At 39.3% G+C, this 19,611-nt stretch overlaps 1 protein-coding gene across 13 annotated transcripts in view; it reads left to right on the plus strand.

Moving 5' to 3' along the window:
• Positions 1-19,611, plus strand: part of plekha7a (pleckstrin homology domain containing, family A member 7a) — a 198,178-nt gene that overhangs the window by 73,051 nt on the left and 105,516 nt on the right. For 11 of the 13 annotated variants that reach the window (XM_038294821.1, XM_038294822.1, XM_038294836.1 and 8 more), the window contains one exon: positions 17,786-17,869. In XM_038294821.1, coding sequence (XP_038150749.1) covers positions 17,786-17,869 — 84 coding nt within the window. Of the gene's footprint in view, positions 1-4,814; positions 4,949-17,673; positions 17,693-17,785; positions 17,870-19,611 lie in introns of those variants that run through there. The other 2 variants (XM_038294827.1, XM_038294828.1) reach the window with 2 other exon arrangements.

Here is a 19,611-nt window from a genome sequence, read left to right on the forward strand (position 1 = left end):
GTTAGTTTTCAACCAATGTTTCAAGGAGATTTTTAAACGTATATAGGTTGCACAGCCCCTGACATGAGCTGGCAGTGTGTTCCATGAATGTGCTCCTCTGATGGATGCAACCATTTGGCCATTTTAGTCTGTTCTTATCTAATGGTTGCCCCAAAGTAAAAATATGGTGCTTGAAACAATAAATGTTTGTATGTAATAACAGGTGCAACATGTTTGGATTTTTTAAGTCTAACAGTTAAATGGTCAGATGAGTGACACCTTTTAGAGCCCGTTCAGTAGCCAGTAGCTCTCTGAAGTGGTGACAGTATTTAGCTGCCTCCTTCCCTTCTCCATCTGCCTCAGCGTTACTGAAAGGCTGGAAGGGTTTTTTGCGTAGATGATGCTAGTAGCCACATCTGTTCAATTCAACAAACTGGTAACCTGATCAGGAATGAGCTTCTAGAAGAACAAAGCTCAGTCTCTTAAGTGACGCCAAATTTGGGGTTTGGATGTGAACAGATGTCTTGAACAAGGATCCCTCTAAAGCGCGAGACAAAATGGCAGACAGGGCCCAGCTGATGCTGATCTAGTAGAGATGCTTTCCTTCACTAACCAACAAATTAGATTTGCTTGTTAACATTTTTTCATGTTGAAAAGGGTTTCTTGTTCATTTCATCAAACGTTGAAACGTTTTGTACAGCATGATTTTGGAGTGCTGCTCTCCTAAAATTTATCAGTAATTGGATTTGTAAATAAAAATGTATTTTTGTGCATTTATTACTTTTTTTTCACTTGTAAATTCTTAAATATTTTAATATGTTTCTAGTTGCATGTCCTTTTTCTTATCAAACCATCTGGGGAAAACTTTAGATTTAAGAAAGACTATCATTTTTGTTGTTGTTGCTATGCTTGACAATTGATTGTTAAAATAAATATAGACCCTAGCTAAGACATTTCTACTTTTTTTTTTAAGTTTTACACAAAATATCTACTGTAGCTTTGATCCAAATGGACAATAGAACATTTTTTTAGCCAAAAGAAATCAAAATACATGAAATTAGAAATACTAGTCTTATTACGGTGAAAATATCACTTTCTTGTTCATTCTGTTTAAAAAATGTTCATAAAAAGTCTTTTGGTATTTTAAAGAACAAAAAAACACAAAAAATAAGTGTATTGACAGTTAATGCATACTATAAGTTATGTTTTTTTATCAAATGTTTTTTTATTTAAAAACTTTTATTTATCTATTTTATTAATTATTTTATCAAAATCAGTGTGTAACATTTAGACTGTGATTAGAAAATTATTATCTCTTGACTGGTTTTGATAAAACAGCTAAATTTTCTTGACTTGGTAATCAAATGCATTAAAACTGAAATCTTCAGTCGATGATGTTAAATTATTTCCTTCTACGCTGAATCACAGGAAGCATAAGAAATACTGAAATACTTCTAAATATTTTCACATGGAGCTTATTTATTCATCCATCTAAAATTTCATTGTAATGCCTCTAAACCAGGCATCCCCAAAGTTGCCCTTAAGGGCCGCTGTCCTGCAGGTTTTAGAGGGATGCCTGCTCTAAATGAAAATATATTGATGTATTTATTGGACTGTAGCAGTTTGAATCCTGCATAACAGGGTTCGTATTCCTGCTGCACAGAGAATGCATGCTTTGGTTGGAGTATTTGAAATTTTTAAATATGAAAAGTCCCTGGCCAGTTTTTGAACAGGGTGATAGTAACTTAGTATTTTGTGCTGCATTTATTCATATGATGAGTCCTCTTTTTTTCCAGCAGACTTCACATTGCTGCATATTTCATGCAAACATGTCAACTAAAGAAAACGTCTACAGGATGTAGTAGAGGAAGCACTGTAGTAGTCATATCCCTGTGTCACCCTGAGCTTTGCCAGAAGGTCTCTCCAGCTAGTAATGTGGGTGATAATTGGTTCTCCTTCTGATATTGCTGGTAGCGTGCTGTTGATAGTCTGCCAGGCCTGCTGAGCAACTGCTCTGGCTCTGTCAGTCCCACCTCATCCCCTCCGAGCTGCTGGAGACTCTGTATGTTTTACTGGGTCACACTGAAACCAGAGACGAGGAAACCGCCTGGCAACATAAAAGCACGGTGATCTAATGAGCAAAATTACACTTTGTGCATCAAATGCTGAGCCTCTTATGCCGTGTGTCCCCTCAGTGCAGTTTGTTTATTCTTCCTGCCTGAAGAATAGACAGCGAACCTTACAGAGAAAGCCTGCTGGGTGGAGATGAAGCACAGGGATGAGCTAAAGGACGGTCGATTATTAAACCTGCAAATGCACCTAAAGGTGTTCTGGTTGCATTTCTTTTGTATCTGGAAGAACAAATATAGTTGAAAACTTTTACAACTTTATTTGTAACAAAATATACAGTAGTTGTAATATTTAACCATTTATAGAGGTAGATTTCCTTTATTCGTATTGACCGATTTAAACATGCGTTTGCTGAATCTAGGGGTGTAAATCACATCCATCATGGCGATTCAATTCAGTATCGATTTCCTGCCCCAAAGGTTCGATTATTTTCCATACTCAAGAATACACCACGATTCGATTCGATAAATTGGTTCATTTTTTTTTTCTCTTTTTTTACACCTTACAAGCTAGAAAATGTTTCAAATTTGAAATAAATCAATGAAAGTAAGTAAGAATGTAATATCGTTATGCATTTTTTTTTTAGAAACAGCAAAGTAACAGAAGTAGAAAAGTTGCACTCCACCTATTCCTATTAAAACCTCATTCACTGAAAAATAATAATACCCCTGTGTTATAGATTCTGCAAGGCCTTGCATCAAAAAATACTGCAGAAAATCAGTGCAATAAGTGCAATGAAATACCTCGGCTCCAGACGTCCCCGCCCCCTCCACAGACGCTCCGCTGCTCCTCTCCCAAATTGTAGCTCACCGCAAACAGTGCTGCAGACAGGAGGCCAGCTTGTTTTGTTTTTAAGACCGAAATTGCGGAAAACACTTCGTGAAGTTTGACCCGCTAGAAGAGCGAGGTGTGTGATGAACGCTGGGACCCTTTTTCCACCTGGATCTCTGCTCTTTTTGGCCCTCATGTCCCTCTGTCATCTGACTAAACTCGCCCCCACTTCCTCATCGCCTCGGCCATATCTAGACCCACAGCTTATAGCGCAGACCATGCTTCAGTATTGGGCATAAATCCAAAATGTCTGTGTCAAGCTTACTGCAACACACTGCTGTAAGAGGATAACTACGAAGCAAGCTAGGATGGCAAAATAGGTTTAGCGCCACCGCAGCAGGGGAGGGAGAATTACGTCCAGGAGCAAATGGATAAAAATCGACTGGAGGAAAAAAAAAACATGATTCGATACTCCTGCGGACGTATCGATGCATCGGTTCGTCGGCTGTTGGATCGATGCATCGATACAAAAGGATTATTATTTACACCCTGTTACGGCTGCAGTGGGTCTCTGCTTTTTCTTCTTTTAGGGTCCTGGAGGCAGGCCTTCTGCAGGTGTTATGTTTTTTCCCTGATTGGTGCTCTGCTGCTTTAAAAGCTGTCATGCTGCAGCAGTCAGCAGGCTTTTTTCCTCCTCTTCCTCTTCAGAACCCAGTTGGTTTGGTTTGGACCTTATGATTGAGTTTTGTTAGGTTTGTTTTGCGTTTGTTTATTTCTAATTGGTTATGGGTTTTGTATTAATCTGTTTTGGCTTCTTATTTCAGGTAATCCTGTTTCAGGTTTTACTTAATATAATTTAATAAATTTCCTTTTTCATTAACTCTGAAAATCCTTGTGTGGTCTCCATTAATGTTACCCCACCTAACAAGCCAGGTGGACGTAACAACCCCTAGCTGATTCATTAGTGCATCCAGCAGTTATGCTGGGTCTGTGTACATTCAGGCTGGACAGTTTTGAACCAAACACAATTGTAGAGACAGTAAAGAAAAATAGTAAACTCAACTCTGGTCTTTCTGTAATAACACCTGTTTTTACTCACCATTTTCACACCATGAGAACCTAACTTCTGTCAACACATATTGACATCTGTAGGTCCATCATTTGAGGTATGTAGCCGCTCTTGGGCTCAGTAAAGCTGATCATCTTAAACTGAATTCCCCTGCTGTGATTCTTGGCTGTCTTAGAAATGATCTTTCCTTTTGAGGGAGTTGTTAGATAGCTGTGGTCTACGGTTGTTCAGAGCAAGCAGCCATTATGGGTCTACCCCACATATCAGAACAGTTACGCATATTGTTGTCTAGAAATAGTGGGGCGATGTCTCAGCAATGCGCTTCATTCATCGCCCGCCCCTCTCCTCCATATAGCTGCGCTAAAGACTTCGGCACCTCGTTAAGATCTGCTGCTGTGTGCGATACAACGCAGGATGGCTTCCAGTGACAAGCTGTATTTGTTGTGATTTTGAAACAAAATGTAAAACGGTTTGATGTTAACGACACATGGGACTATTTCCAAATGATTGTTGACAGTCTTCAGGCTCCTACTGCTGCTTATAACACAGAGAAAACCTTTTGTAGAATTCGATGCACCTTCATTACATCAGGCCGCTCTGAGTGCTGCTAAGTCTGAGTGGGCGACGGAGATGGAGTGGTGGGGATAACATAAAGGAGAGAAATGAACTACAAGAAAATCAGTGCTTGTGATGCGTGGGTGGTTTGGTGGCGCTGGAGGCCCGCTAAGACCCTCTGAGTCTAAATCTGAGCTCAGCGCGTCACTGCTGCACCTTACACCCAGTAAAGACTGCTGCTGGCAGCGCTGACCTGTGGGGAATTTTAGGGGGTTCATATGATCAGATAGTGTTGCAGCTCTGCGTTCCTTGACCAGTAATGACACCATGAAAGAACGCACCCTTCTCCTGCTTACAGACAGGAAGAGCGTGCAGTACGAGTAACTCTCACATGCGGAGAGCTGCATGGCAGCCATGAAGTCAAAGCTGTAACTTTGGACGCAGGTAAAGGAAAGAAGGGCTTAATATATATGGATTTTTTTTGTCTTCTCATATTTCAATGTCTGCAGTTCCAGCAGTAGAGCAAAGTGGAGGTTGGCCTTGAACGCTACTGTGGCATGTTGAGTAGTTCTGTTAATCCTAGTTTTGGCTCAGTTGCTGTGGGGTGATAAGCTGCTAGGCATGGTATCATAGTCTGCTCGGAGGGTTTTTAGCACAGTCTGGTGGTGATGAAGCGAAAACCATCGCTTTTCACTCATGCCAGTTACTCTGCAGAAAAATATAACCCCCATATGGACATAATGAGGTATAATAGCTAATGGATTGTGTTGGTTTTGCATTTAATTTTGCAATTCAACATTCAGTCCCTAAATCAAGCTGGTAGTTAATTATGTGAAAATAAAACAAGACTAACCAATGTCGGATATGGACAGAAAACTGCAGGTTATCAGGTTTAAAATAAACAAAACAAAAACTTTTATCCAATTTTGAATATGCTGTTAAATTACCAGTGTGGAAGAATCAGTGCAAAAAGCATTAGCATCTTTTTTTTCTATTCACTGGTTGCGGAGCAGCATTGCAATCAGCAAAATTTGTAGAAATGATTGTTTTTAAGCTATATTTAATGCATTATGCAGCTGTGGCATTGTTCAGCTCCGTTATGTGATGTTTATTTAAACAGTAGGACATGCACATAATTGCCATGTGGCTCCTAGCAGCTCCTTGCAGTGCAGTCTTATGAATTTCTGCTTTTGTAAGCTAATGAAAGGAAAAGAAACAACCAAGTGATAAGCCTTAGCTGTTATTTTTTATTGAATAAAGCACCTTTATTGGGCATAGAATAGGAAAACTAACTATTGTTGAAACTGTGATTGTCATTTAATCGCTGATTTGTGACTGTTGACAGAGAGATGTACACACAGATGTTTCTAGCCACTCAGGATCTCCTTGCTGCAAGATGGTGAATTTCAGGTTCAAGTGTCTTTTCTCCTACCTATAAAATTGCTGCTTTTCATTGACAGCCCAGTCTTTTTTTTCAATCTGTCTATAATACGTCTCTCCAGGAAACTATTGGCTCCTCCATACAGGCAGCTCAAAAGATACCAAGCCTAAATGTGTCAATGTCCCCATAGTGCATTGTATTGTGAATCCACAATATTCCACCATTTCCAGATCTTTGCAGACATTAGGCTTGGTGTCATCTAGTTAACATGCTTACCAGACATCTGTCTGAAGGCGCGAATTTGGGTCAGGTGGGGGAAACTTGCACACAGATGATCAGTGATTCAAAACGAACCAAAACGTTTTATTCAAGCTTAAAGCTCAAGAAGGGAAAAACAGGTCTTTGCCATGAAATCAACAAACTTTACTAAAAGAGTCATCAAAAATCCCCTCAGATTTGATTAAAAACACCAGAAATGTGAGATAACCCAGCAACTTGATAGATGCATGTCCATAAAAAGGATATCTACAACTTAATTAAAGATAACTATGAATAAATTCAGATTATTAAAGTCTTGATTTTGGATTTAATTTAAAATACTTTCTTTCCAGTTTCCACAGTCCAAAAACATGACTGTTGGGTTAATCGGCTTCTCTAAATTCTCCTTCAGTTTGAGTGTGAGTGTGTGCCTGAATGGTTGTTTGTCCTGTTTGTCTCTGTGTTGCCCTGCGATGGACTGGCGACCTGTCCAGGGTTCACCCTGCCTCTCGCCCATTGACGTCAGCAAACAGAATTTTCTTTATTTTGAAACATAACCATCACCTAACCAGAAGCGAGCAGCATTTTCTGCCTCTTCATGAACACCGTTATCCGTGCTCGCTGTGCTCCGGAAGGAATGACCTTGCCGCGTTTTCCCGTACTGCACGGGCAGCACTCCACTGCACACTCTCCCCTCCCTCTCTCTCCACACTTCAAACACATTTTCACCTGCAAGATCCCTTTAAATAGAAATGACCTTTGACTGAGCGGACGCCCACTCACATCAACACATCATGCACAGAGCGATCCGTTAGCCTCACATCTGTTAAAACAAAAGCAGGGTGTAAAATGCAGCGGGTAGAAAGATGAATCTACTAAACGTGGAAGGAAAAAGCACAATCAGCTTTTGAAAAATGAGCCACAGACAGGCGGAGATGGAGCCTGCTGTTAATGTTGACACATTAGTTCAGCTGTCAGCGCTGAGAAATAATGTGAAGGTGTGGCATTATGTATTTACAGAAAGTTTTTAAGGACTTGTTAAAGTTGTAAATGATTGATAAGAATGTGTAAACTATGGGTATATCTGGTTATAGCACATGTCAGTGAAATTGGAGGCGATTTGAGCAAACACCACATTTTTGTGAGTTCTTCCTAGTCTGCAGTAATCATTGTACCAAATAGTGGAGCTAAAGAAGGAACCAGGGTTGTAAAGGCAATTGGTTTATCTATGGTAAAACGTCATTTAGTCACCCAGTAAAGGTTGATTCATGTTCCCCAATCAATCGTATGTGGGTGGTGTAGAATGCACAGTGCATCTCAATTTATGCAGATAGTTTCAGAGCTTCGGAAGAGTCAGGATGAACTTACTGACCCACTTTTAAGGACACTAACGGGGCTATGTCAGCATCAGAGGGCCATTACTGGGCTACAGTGCAAAGCAAGAGGATAGCCCGGACTAATAACTAATTTTTTTCTTTTTTAACCTCACACAAGCTTTATAAGAAATAAGGGAAGCAAGTTATTAATGAATGAGTTGATATAAAATATATTGATTTTCTTGATTGAATAATCAATTTTCTTAACAGTTGGATTTTTCTCAAGACTCTTTCCACAACATGAAGGGCTAAATGTTTTTCTTACAATATTCTAAGTTAACAAAAAAAACAAACAAACAGTAAATTACGTTTTAACAGTTTATTGTTCCAGGTGGAAATATTGTCTGAATAAATGAAAATGTTTTCTTACACATCATGAAAAGTATGTATAAGATATAACAAAACAGGAACCTGATATGCTAGTGAAGAAAATGAATAGAAAATGTGGAATGCTTACTTTTTTCCAATTTCCAAAGAGATAAAACTATGATTAAAAGACAGGGTATGTCGCTCTGACATACTGTCAGGCTATTTGTCTTTGTTTTAATACAGTGGATGCTTACTGTGACATTGTGATATATCTATGTATGTTTCTAGTGTATTGCAATACTGTGGTGGGAGAGACTGAACTGTTTCTAGCCCTTTAACCAAGTTATTCTGGTGAAGACTCTGTCATCCAGGTCATAGTCATTACAAAAAAAGTAAAAAAAAAACAATCCACTGGACGTTTTGCTTCCCATCCAGGAAGCTTTTTCAATTCGAAATGTCAGATATAGTGTTGAATTTGAGGCTTTATAGAGTGGACCAAAGACAAAGCCTAGTTATGGCTTAGAAAAGCTGCAGATTAAACTGGACGAATTGGTCCGCCCCTTAGGAATGGGCTTTGTTTTCCTGGATGGGAAGCGAAAAATCTTCAAACTTGGAAACAAAGTCCAGTGGATTGTTTTTTAACTTTAACCAAGATGTTCCTGTTGCTCTCAGAGAAATGCTAAAACTCAACTCAATAAAATCATAAAAGCCTTCCCAGTCTATAGTGCTTGTTGCCAGCTTGTATTCTACCATGGTATATTTTTTTTAAGAATATCCACCACTTTTTAATACTCTCACCTTTTGAGCGCAGCAGAAAAGTTGATACAGCTTTAGTTGTATTGTTGGCACTTTGTGGAGAGCGTGATCTCTTCTGCTCGCATCTGCTGGGATAACAATATGAGAGCTTAATAAAGAAGGCTGGCTCTGTTCTTTTAACTGCAGAGCCCCGGAGATGCATTCACAAAGAGGAATTCTTCATAAAGTAAAGAACATTATGGAAAACAGTGAAAATCCTCTTAGTCAGACAGAGTGTCTCCAGCCAGAGGCTTCTCCAGACCTTCTATAGACAGACAGCTACAGAAAATCCACAATGCCTAAAGCATCAACACTTACAACAAGCCAATGAGTTACTACAACAGTTAATTTCCCTTTAGGATATAAAAAAAACACCTTTTTGAATTGAATTTGAATTTAGGTTATTTTGGTTTGATCAATTATGAGATAGAGCTAATTTTTATCTAACAAACCATGAATCATAAGTGAATTATTTGTTTGCATCCCAGTTAGAAACGACAGAGGCAGTGGGATCCTTAAGGTGGTGATGGTGATGAAGCAGGATAACTCACCCTGCTACAACCGCTCAGGAATGGTTCAACAACGGCATGAACCTTTCAGGTGTTTACCTGCCTTCTGAATTTCCCTGATTTCTTACTTTTCCTGAAGGAAATCTGTTCATGTGTGGTATGTTTGCTTGCCGAGAGGCTGCACACTATAGAGCCAAACCTGTTATATGGGCTATTTGTCAATAGGAGGTTTTGAAGATATGAGACTGAGGCACAACTCTCTCTTTAAAAAACCTGCTTTGCTTTGTAATAATTGGTAGTGACATAACAGAGGGTATCTGCATGACCCATGAGAAATTATAAGAAGTATGTAGGGTTATTTAGTGAGTAACTAAAGTAATGTGGAGTAAAGTTTAGGCACTGACTGGACTTGGACAACCCGTTCTCATCAATGTCATGTGGAGGTCTGCAGGGTCAAAGAATCAACGCCTCGGCTGACAGCGGTCCGGAGCCTATAGTGAGACAGAGGCTCAGTGGGATTCCTTAATTCTATGCTTGACTTATACTGAGAGTGAGCCCTGGATGAGATGAGATTTAAGCTGTTTGAAAAGCACTGTCGATTGGTGCCTTTTTTTCTAAATGCAGCCTAATGAGTCATTTTGTCTAAACGGTGTGTATGATCATCAGTGATTGGTCCAAATTGAAATGCCACGGCTCATTGATTTTATAGGTCCTCTATGATATTTTATTATGAAGCATCACAACTGTGGGCGAGTCCTAATGTGAAAAGATGTTACAGCAAGGATGAGTCACTGTGTCTGAAGTCTGACTAATTTTATGATTCTAGTTTTTATGTTGATCTTCCAAGGGTACATATCCAGACTCCTGTGTTTACCTCCCACACTGTACAGAGCAATGAATAACATGGTTGGAAACAAAGACACTGCTTTCAGTCATACCAAGTCACTTAGCAAGTTGCATCTCAGCAGCTTTACTGTAGAGCAGACGGGTATAATGGCTCAGAAAGTAGGCAAGACAGAAAGAGGAATACTTAAAAAGCATTTATTCAAATAATGACGGAAGAGATCTGCAGTGTCAGTGGCTGCAGTGGCTAGGACGTCTGAGGCAGGAAGACGCTGACACGATGCTGCCAGAGAGTTCCAGATGCGGAAGCCTAGAAAGCTGCAGAGCTGACAGGAGATCAGATCAGAGCTGATGAATGAAGGCAGGATAATCCACAGGGCAAAATAAATAGATAGCTCCATGTTCAGTCCACAGAAGAATCCAACAGGAGTCCGAAGAGAGGCAGGCAAACAGATCAGACGGGCAGGCAGGCTCCAAGGTCCAAATACAGAAACGGATCAGGATCAGACAATCAGAACACTATAGAAAAGCTAGAGAACTCTCAACACCAAAAGCTCAAGAATAATCTGGCACTGATGGCTGGGACCAAGGGTTTTAAATAGAAGCAGGAGCAGGTGGATCAGATGAGGCATGATGGGGAACAGGGCAGAGCTGGACAGGTGAATGAAATGAGTAATCAAGCCAGCCATCAGCGTTAAGATCATGACAACAGGCCTGTCTCCTACTTTTGGATACCAGAGTTTACTATAGTTTTACCATCCCTGCTATAAAGGATTTAAATGACCAGCTACATCATGTTGTAGTGTTATATTAACTTAGTTTGGATAAAAGTACAATGTTTGCAGAGAATTCTGTCATAATATGATTTCTATTCAATTCACAATCAGTCCCATTATTACCGAGTAGCAAAAAATACATTTTATATTTTCAAAATAATGCTTCATTTTATGACTCATAAATTAGGTTAGAAAAAAATCATCAAACTGCCTTTTCATTTTCTCATCCCTTTGTGTATCTATTAAAATGATGAATAAAATATGATTTTGGATAAAATTTCTAATCTCTGTCCCATCAGTTTGGACACCATCTAGAAAAATATTAACAGAGGCTGAACCAACTGCCCAAAATACTAAAAAAAAACATTTTTATTTTTTTTTTTGCTTTAGGGATGCTATGTAATTAAAACTAACCCCTTTTTAACTGAGTCATTTATGCAGATTAGCATTGTGGGCAACCTGGGAGCAGCTGTCAGCTGCAGCTGAAAGCAGGGTAACATTGAACCAATGTTGTGAGACTGCACTCCCTACACCCTAAAAATGATCATAGATGCAAAAAGTTGACATTTTTTTTTTTTTTTCAGATTAAACGGTTAGGTTTTTGTTTGTTGCCCATTTGAGGGACATTTCTTGTCACTTTTACATTATGTTAGACTATAATTTAAAAAAGTAAAATATGAGGTTGTTTTGGGGTGCTGTGTTTCTCTCTGAGAGCAGCCTATCGCAGACAGGAAGAATGTAATACCAAACAGTGTCACTTCCCAGGTTTCATGGTTACTTTTCCGTCAGAAACTGCAGGAAAAAAAACAACGAAACAACGGAAAGGGGGAAAGATTTAATCAAGGATGTTTTCATGTCACAATCGGCTAAGGGACACAGGGACGGAAGGTACATTGTGAGCAGCTCTCTCATCTCCAGTGATAAAGGATCTGATAGAAAAGCTCTTTAATAAAGCTTTTAGCATGCGTTTCCTTTGCACCAGAGGCCATCATTTTCTGTGTTCCTCTAAAAATGACGCCGTCTCATCAGTAATGTCCTGTGTTATTTTGAACCCAAATTGAAGCCTCTTAGGATCCTTACATGCTGTCTTCCATTCATATCCTGTGAACAACTGACATGAGATTGATCAGCTTCCCAGGGGAACAGTTACAACACACCGGCTCACAAACAGACGGCTTTGTCTGTGAATGACAGAGATCGATATCTAAATTTACTGCTGTGTTAACGGAGAGGATCTGAAGCAAAAGTGGCAACAGCAATGATGGATTCGCCTTTATCTGTTTATGGACGGTCAAGCAGAGTTAATGGGTTTAACATGTAGCTTTTAATTACATAAGATAGCTGCAAATTCTGCATCCATCTATTAGTCCTGACACTGTGGTGTAAATGAAAGAGCATCACATCTGTCATCACTGCTAAATCATGCTGTTAACACAGTATATGTGTTTTCAAGATAAAATATGTTAGTCTGTATCTTAAGGACTATCCCATTCCTGATACTATTCCTAAGGAGTGACTAAACCTCAAAGTTTCATTTTTCTTTTCAGGATAAACTGTATAAATTAGTACTTATTGGTAGAGAATGGCTTATATAGGCTTTTTAATGCAATAAGTGTTATTTTGACATGTGCTGCTGATATTTTTGGGCAAATTTTTACAGCTGATATTGATATTTAGAGCTGATATTGATATTTAGAGCTGATATTGCTTTATCTTCCTCCAGTTAGATGAAAAAATGACACAATAATAATACATTTTAAACTAGTTTTAGTATAAACATGAAATAAATATTTATTACCAAATCAAACAAAACATTTACAAATGGATAAAAAATAGAGGGAGCAGCAATGCATGTCCTTCACATGACCTCAATGAATGCCTGCTTAGAGCACAAATATAAAAGCTAATATATATAAAAATATTGGCATGCCGGAGTATTGTCTCCATTTATTGGCACTACCATATGTGATACTGTCTGTTTTCATGTAAGCTTGTTCTGTAATTATTAGTAGAAACCAGTTTGAACAAGGTTCTGCCCTCTAAGGGTGGAAACGTGGCTACTGCAGTTATTCTCTCGATTAAAAGCGATATAGGTGTACCTTACAGCCCCATATTCGTCGTTAATGTTGCATTTGACTTACCTTGAAACTTCAAATCGGGAAATCCCAGTATTGTAATCTGAGTTGACAGCGCTCCAGTTTCCTGTGAATTCATTAGAGAGATAAACACAATAACAGGGAATTTTTTGAAAAGTTGTTAGAAAAAAGGAACCCTAAAACGCAGTCACATAGGATGATGGTCCGAGGCTATGCTTTGAAGCCTTATGCTACATTGAGACCACATGCGATTGAACTACAAAAAAGCGCTTGCTGTTTTTGATGGTTTTACCCATTAAGGACCGACTTGACGCGGCTTTGTTATATTTGCTGTGATTAATGGGTAAAAAGTCGTTTTTAATACCTTTTTTTAAGTGAGAAAGTCCATCTGAAAACTTCATCTGTGCAGTCAGTTCATCAAGATTACAATCCTGCCTTAGATTATTATTGTGTTGCCGGAACCAGCACAAAACACAAAGTACATCATTGGTGCGCTGTCACTGGAAATGCCCAGCAACAGCTGGCTCTGGCCTGGTCGCCTCTCTGGGGTTTTCCCCTACAGTTCGTAGCAGCTGGAAGGAGGTGTTAGGGGTTCTCATGAATGCAATCAAAACTGCAGGCATCAGAATGATGAAAGCTAAAATATATTGCGGGTATTTCGGGTTTCAACATTTTAAGTTAATGTAGGTGTTTATAAACTGTTTCAGATCAGTGATCATAGTGATCTGCATCAGCGGTGCTGACTGTTAGCTCCCAGATGAGCTTCTCTTAAAGGTACACTATGCAACCGGTGTTGATTTTCCAGCGAGGCTCCCCCCAGAGGGCGAAAGTAAAAGTGCACTGTCGTAAATGTGCACAGCTGTTCTCCTGGTTTCTCCGTCAAGCCAGGCGTGGTTGTTTTGAGCTTAGCAGACGGGCGAACGCAACGAATGACAGCATCTGACGCGCGTGACGCGCTGCAAACGCGCTGCAAACGCGCTGCAAACGCGCTGCAAACGCGCTGCTGCTCGAGATGGAAAAATTAAATTTTTGCTGCTCGACGCGCCGCGTCAACCAATCAGAGAAGCTGATCTGGGAGCTGGCTGGGAGAGAGACACAGCGCTGATGATCGGAGCGCTATGATCACTATTTTAAACAGTTTATTAACGCCTAAATTAACTTAAAATGCAGAAATCTGCCGGCAGAATATGTTCGCTTTTATTATCCTGGTGCCTGCAGTTTGGATTATTTAGATGAAAAACACCTACCAGCTGCCACGGTGAACCGCAAGGAGGCGACCCGGCCAGAGGCTGCTGATGAAGGGATTCCTACTGTGGGCGCACCGCTGGTGTGTGGGGGTCTGAGCGGCTCCGACAGAAAAAATATTGTAAGTCATGATGATAATCTGAATGAACTGAGTGCACTGATTATGTTTTCAGGTGTATTTTCTCACTTAAAAACATATTAAAACTACTTTATTCCCACTGATCACAGCAAATATAGCTGCAAAGCAGAGAAAGGATAGTGAAGCTCCACCCAACGCGCGTCAGACACACTTTTGCACCGCGCAGCCAGAGCAGCAAAGCTGCTTCAGCCGCGCGTCAGAACTAACTGGTACAAGCAGTAAAAATGAAGCAGCAGACGCGATTTTGCTGCTTTTGCTGCATCCGGTGAGAAAGCAGCACCGCACAAAGATCGCCACTGTGCTAGCAACGAGCATGCTTTTAACTGGGGGGTGTAGCAGTTCTCGCCGTAAAGCAAGACTGACTCTCGCAAGACTTCTGAGCCTGTGGGTGCGGGTCGGTGCTCCTGCAATTGCAAGTGCAGTATTTCCCCCACAGACCACCAGGGCGGCCGAGAATACCTTTGTTCAACCTGAAATGACTCATTTAATCATCCAAAACGTTATGGAACACATTAATTAACTGAAAAATGTTGCATAGTGTGCCTTTAATAGGTGGTGGTTGTGGCGTGTTAAGCAGCAAAGGTTACATTTTTCACACTCTGAAAGTGTTTGCTTGTGAAGCGCATCAGAAGCTTAGAGGCCCATGAGGCACTGCCTCAGCAGCTTGAAACGTGCGGCAGGACCTTATGATGCATGTCAACCATTGACTTTGCATGTAAAGCAGCTGCCTCTGCTGCTTTAATAGCGTGCGGTCTGAACATAGCATTAACACCTGGACAGAAGTGGTGGAACCATTGAACATGACAGACTAGCAAGCAATTTCTTACTATAAGTTCAAGTGCACGTTGGTTATTCGGGAGGACAAAGCAAAGCAAATATTGAACACGGATTATAATACAGTTTTGCAAATTGTGCACATGTAAATAAGCTGTGATGACAGAGCCAGGCTGGCTGAACAGTATGCAGGTGATTGACTCAATACGGCAAAAGCTGAAGAAATCACAGGGGTGCATCAATACAAGGCATCTAGAGCGGAGATGCATCAGGGACTATCAATAATGAAAATACCCCTTTGTGGCACCAAGCTAGGAACTGAGAATTGATTCAACTTATGTTTTGTTTTTAAATTTTATGAAAAATGAAGATTTATAATATAGAAAGATGAAGTGGATTCGCTTTTTAAAAAGTTTTGATAACTCATGTTTTAAGTTGAGCGAGCAGGTTGAAAATCCTCTGGAATCTGCACACGCCAACATCACTGATCAATGAAACGGTGCGTACGCTCTACGCCTGTCATTAAGCATCAGCTGTCAGACTCATCGCAGATCTACCAGGGGAGCTTCTCAGTCAGAACCCTATGACTCAGAGGCCTGGCAGCCCCATTTGTTTTCCCTTTCATGCCAAAACGGATTGATTTTAATCCCTGTCCTGTTCAAGCAATTAATAACTCGCCATCTGACTTGGTGTTTGCGTTTCCTGTTATGGTACAACACTGAACATATTCCCTGGAGAAGTGTGGCAGCTTAGCACACTGGGTGTTTTTGTTCTCAGCGACACACTCCCCTTGTAGCAAAGCCAGCACCATAGTGAGTTGTAAACAGCATTCCTCAAGTGTTAATTGAACCTACTCTACATGCTTCACCAACCCTTAGGCTCGGTCTGTCAGCACAGTTTACTACCAGCTTTTATACGTACATGTGGGAATGGAAAGAGGTGAAATAATGTGACTAATTGTTAAAGTTAAAAACACAACCTGCTGTAGTTAAGGTTTTATGATACCTGCTTTTTGTCAGAAGATCAAAGACTGGATCCGTTTTTATAAAAACAAATAAATAAGTAAATTAAGAGCAATTGCTAATTAATTGGTCTTTGATATGCACAGTATTTCCTGTACCACATGTGTCATTTTAATCAACTTGGTCTGGCACCATCAAAAATTCTCTGGAGTCGAAAAACAGTCCGAATTCTCTTATCTCTGGGAGAAAATGTTGATAAAAATGCTGCTTCATTTGCCACACTTATACCGTTAGGTATGCATTCCACAAATCTGTCTTTTAGAGAAGAGTTTCTAGAAGAAGCCATTGTTGAGAGAAAGACATAAAAAGTCCATTTGCGATTTTTCTACCAGCCATGTGGAGAGTAAGGTAAACGTCTGGACAACATTCCAGAGTTTGCAGGACATTGTTGACTATGATAAGTTCCATAACTCCCATCACCCTGAACACACAGTCATGTTTCAACCAAGATGAAAGACGGTGGTGGCAGCATCATGCTTTGGGGTACCTTTTTCTCAAGAACAGGATGGTGCTGGATTCAGACCTTTTAAATATACAGGTAGAGTTAATCAGAAATGCTTTATATTAACACAAATTATAAAAAATGTCCCACTTAAAGTTCAGAACTAAATCTGATTTTAAATCACAGATTTCCTCCCTTCAGTTTTACGTGGCTTAAGATTTTTAGCAAAACAAACTAATAAATGTTGATCAGACCTTATTTTTTATAAACCCTTAAAGATTTTCAGTTTAAATTGCGAAAAGGCTGGGAAAATAAAATCTAAATCAAACTTTTAAGGTTTAATTTGTAGAGAATCTTATTTTTTTTTTATCTTAGAATCAGAAGAATCCACTTTGTGGAGTTTTTTTCCACCTAAATCCCTTAAGAACACAATGAACTGGGAAGTTTTGACTTGAAAAAATGTGAAACGTTCTCCTCCTACACCTGCTGCTGACGGCAATCCAATCTGTCTAGAGTCTCTGCAGGTAAAGCATTGATATGTGACGGTAACCCTGGGACAGGATGTAGTTAGGCTGGAAGCTAACCGTGTCGTGGTAAATCCCTGTTCTGGGACGTGCTGCTGCCGTGTCACTGGCCCTCCTGGGAAAACTCGCTATGCTATAGGATTCACTCTTCTGCTACGTCAAAGATGATTTTTCTGATCTCTAAACGGTGTTATTTTGTATTAATAGAGCCTGGGAGTGGCTGTAGACCTTCACAGGTGTGAGTGTGCTCCTCATTAGCTGTGTTGGTGTAATTTAAGAATCAAACCCTTGCAGTTTAGCTGTGTTTCATATGAAGAACCCTTCAAAGCCAAAACACATGCAGCCGTAATTGAAATTGACAAGCTAATGAGCTGACGGTGTGTTTTTACTTCTATTCAATATTTCGAGTAGAAATGCTCTCCAGTGCGCTTACACACTCTCCATAGTGCTTGGTGTTGTTTACCCAGTCCAATGGTTTCACACTCTGCTAGAGGCTTTGAATGGCTGACTGGATGAGTCTGTAACTGACAGAGGCTCGCGCCTCAACTGTCCTGCATTTGTGCTGAGCCTGACACTTTACTCCACACAGGGTGGGATGGGCGACTAGGAAGGGGTCCTGTGGTCGACCCCTCGCATTCTACACTGTGCTGGGAAAGTTATGGCTACTGAGAGGGGAGAGATTAATAAGGGGTTCTAATTGTAAATGTTTAAAAATAGCACAATGAATTCACTGTTTAAGGTGTCTGGCAGGTTCCTAATTTCTCTATTTTTCTCTCTTTCCTGTTACTTTAGTCATAACCAAAGGACCACATCATTTATTCATCCTGTAACGGGACAGATTTCCTCAGAGAACGTGGACTTCCTCCTGCAAGAACAGTAAGTGAACAAATGTTACACTTTTTACTACTTTTAGCCAGAGAAATAGACCCGTTGAAGCCATTAATTATCTTTCTATCAATAATAAAAGGTCTATAGCTACACTAAAATTTGTTTAGATCATTTTCCATTAATAATATTAAATTATTTCTAAAAGGAACATAATATCAATAAATTGAAATAAATTATCTTTGTGGTTTAATTTTCTGTTTAAACACAACAGCTGCATCGAGAAATGTTCTGTGCCGCTTGAATTCTAGCTGCTTTTTTTATTTCTTGATTTCTTTGTTTTGGATAAGGGGAAATGCTAATGCTTTTCTGAAGGACGTGCATTGAAGGTTTGTTCTTACTATGTTGCCGGTTGCTGCACCAGAAATGAAGAAAATACTGCTCTCTACTTCTTTAGACCAGGAGCCAAGAATTGCACCTGGGCATACTTTTAGTTCGATCTGTTTTTCCTCTATTCAGGGCTGGCCAACATTTTTAAGTTTTTATTCTGAACCAAAAACACAGCTTTCCCTGGTCTTAAGGCTGCTGAGAGTTGCTTACATTTTATTTTGAAAGTATTATTATTTTTCTACACATCTCTCTCATGTAGGAGAATCAATGTTTTCTTCTTTTTGGAAGCATTACAGTTTTTTTTTTTTTACTGTGAACAGTTCCTCAGAATTGTATTGCATTGTTGAAGTGAGGTGGTTTGAGGTGAACTGAAGTGTAGAGAGTAGTTTTGCTAAAAATGTTTTCATGAATAAAAATGAAGCTTACAAAAGCAGTCACATATGGAACAGTTAGTAAAATTAGTGTTAGAATAAGCAGGCGATGAAACTGCAGGAGAAAATATCAGGAAAACAGAATGCTGAGCAAAACAATTGAGCAGTTAACTATGATGGCGTAATAGGGCCAGGTGAGAGATAAAAAAAAAAAAATCATAATAAAAAGTCATAACATATTACAAGAATAAAACTGTAACATTACGAGAATGAAATCATAACATTACGAGAAAAAAGTTGTAATATTACAAGGATAAAATTGTAACATTATGAAAATAAAATCATAACATTACGAGAATAAAGTCGTAAAATTACGAGAATAAAGTTGAAAATTACAAGAATGAAATCATAATACCACAACCTGTTTCAGAAAAAAGCTTCGAGCTCCAACCAGCATATGACGGCTGACCAGCACCATCAAACAGCAGCCTGAGTCCACTTTAACATACTGCCCAATTTAATACTGATGTGTTTAAAGATTTCCTTATTTGTCAAACTGATGCCAAAAAATGTCACATGATGCTCGACAATCCTAATTTTAGGGAAGAAAGTGCTTCTTGTAAGAGTTGTCATAAAATACAACTTTATTTTTTGTATTATTAGAACCTTATTCTTATAATGTTACGACTTTATTCTTGTAATTCTATAACTTTATCCTTGTATTTTTATGACTTTATTCTCATAATATTAGGACCTATTCTCGTAATGTTGCGACTCTAGTCTTGTAATTTTATGACTTAATTCTCGCTTTATTCTCATAATGTTACAATTTTATTTTTGTAAAGTTGTGACTATTCTTGTAATTTTATTACTTTATTCTCGTAATATTAGGACTTTATTCTCGTAATGTTACCATTGTATTCTTGTAATTTAATGACTTTATTCTCGTTATGTTACGACTTTATTCTTGTAATATTAGGACTTTATTTTTGTAATGTTACGACTTCTCATAATGTTGCGACTGTATCCTTG

Source organism: Cyprinodon tularosa, unplaced genomic scaffold (genome assembly GCF_016077235.1).
Source record: "Cyprinodon tularosa strain WSP-4 unplaced genomic scaffold, ASM1607723v1 ctg346, whole genome shotgun sequence".
Lineage (NCBI taxonomy): Eukaryota > Metazoa > Chordata > Actinopteri > Cyprinodontiformes > Cyprinodontidae > Cyprinodon > Cyprinodon tularosa.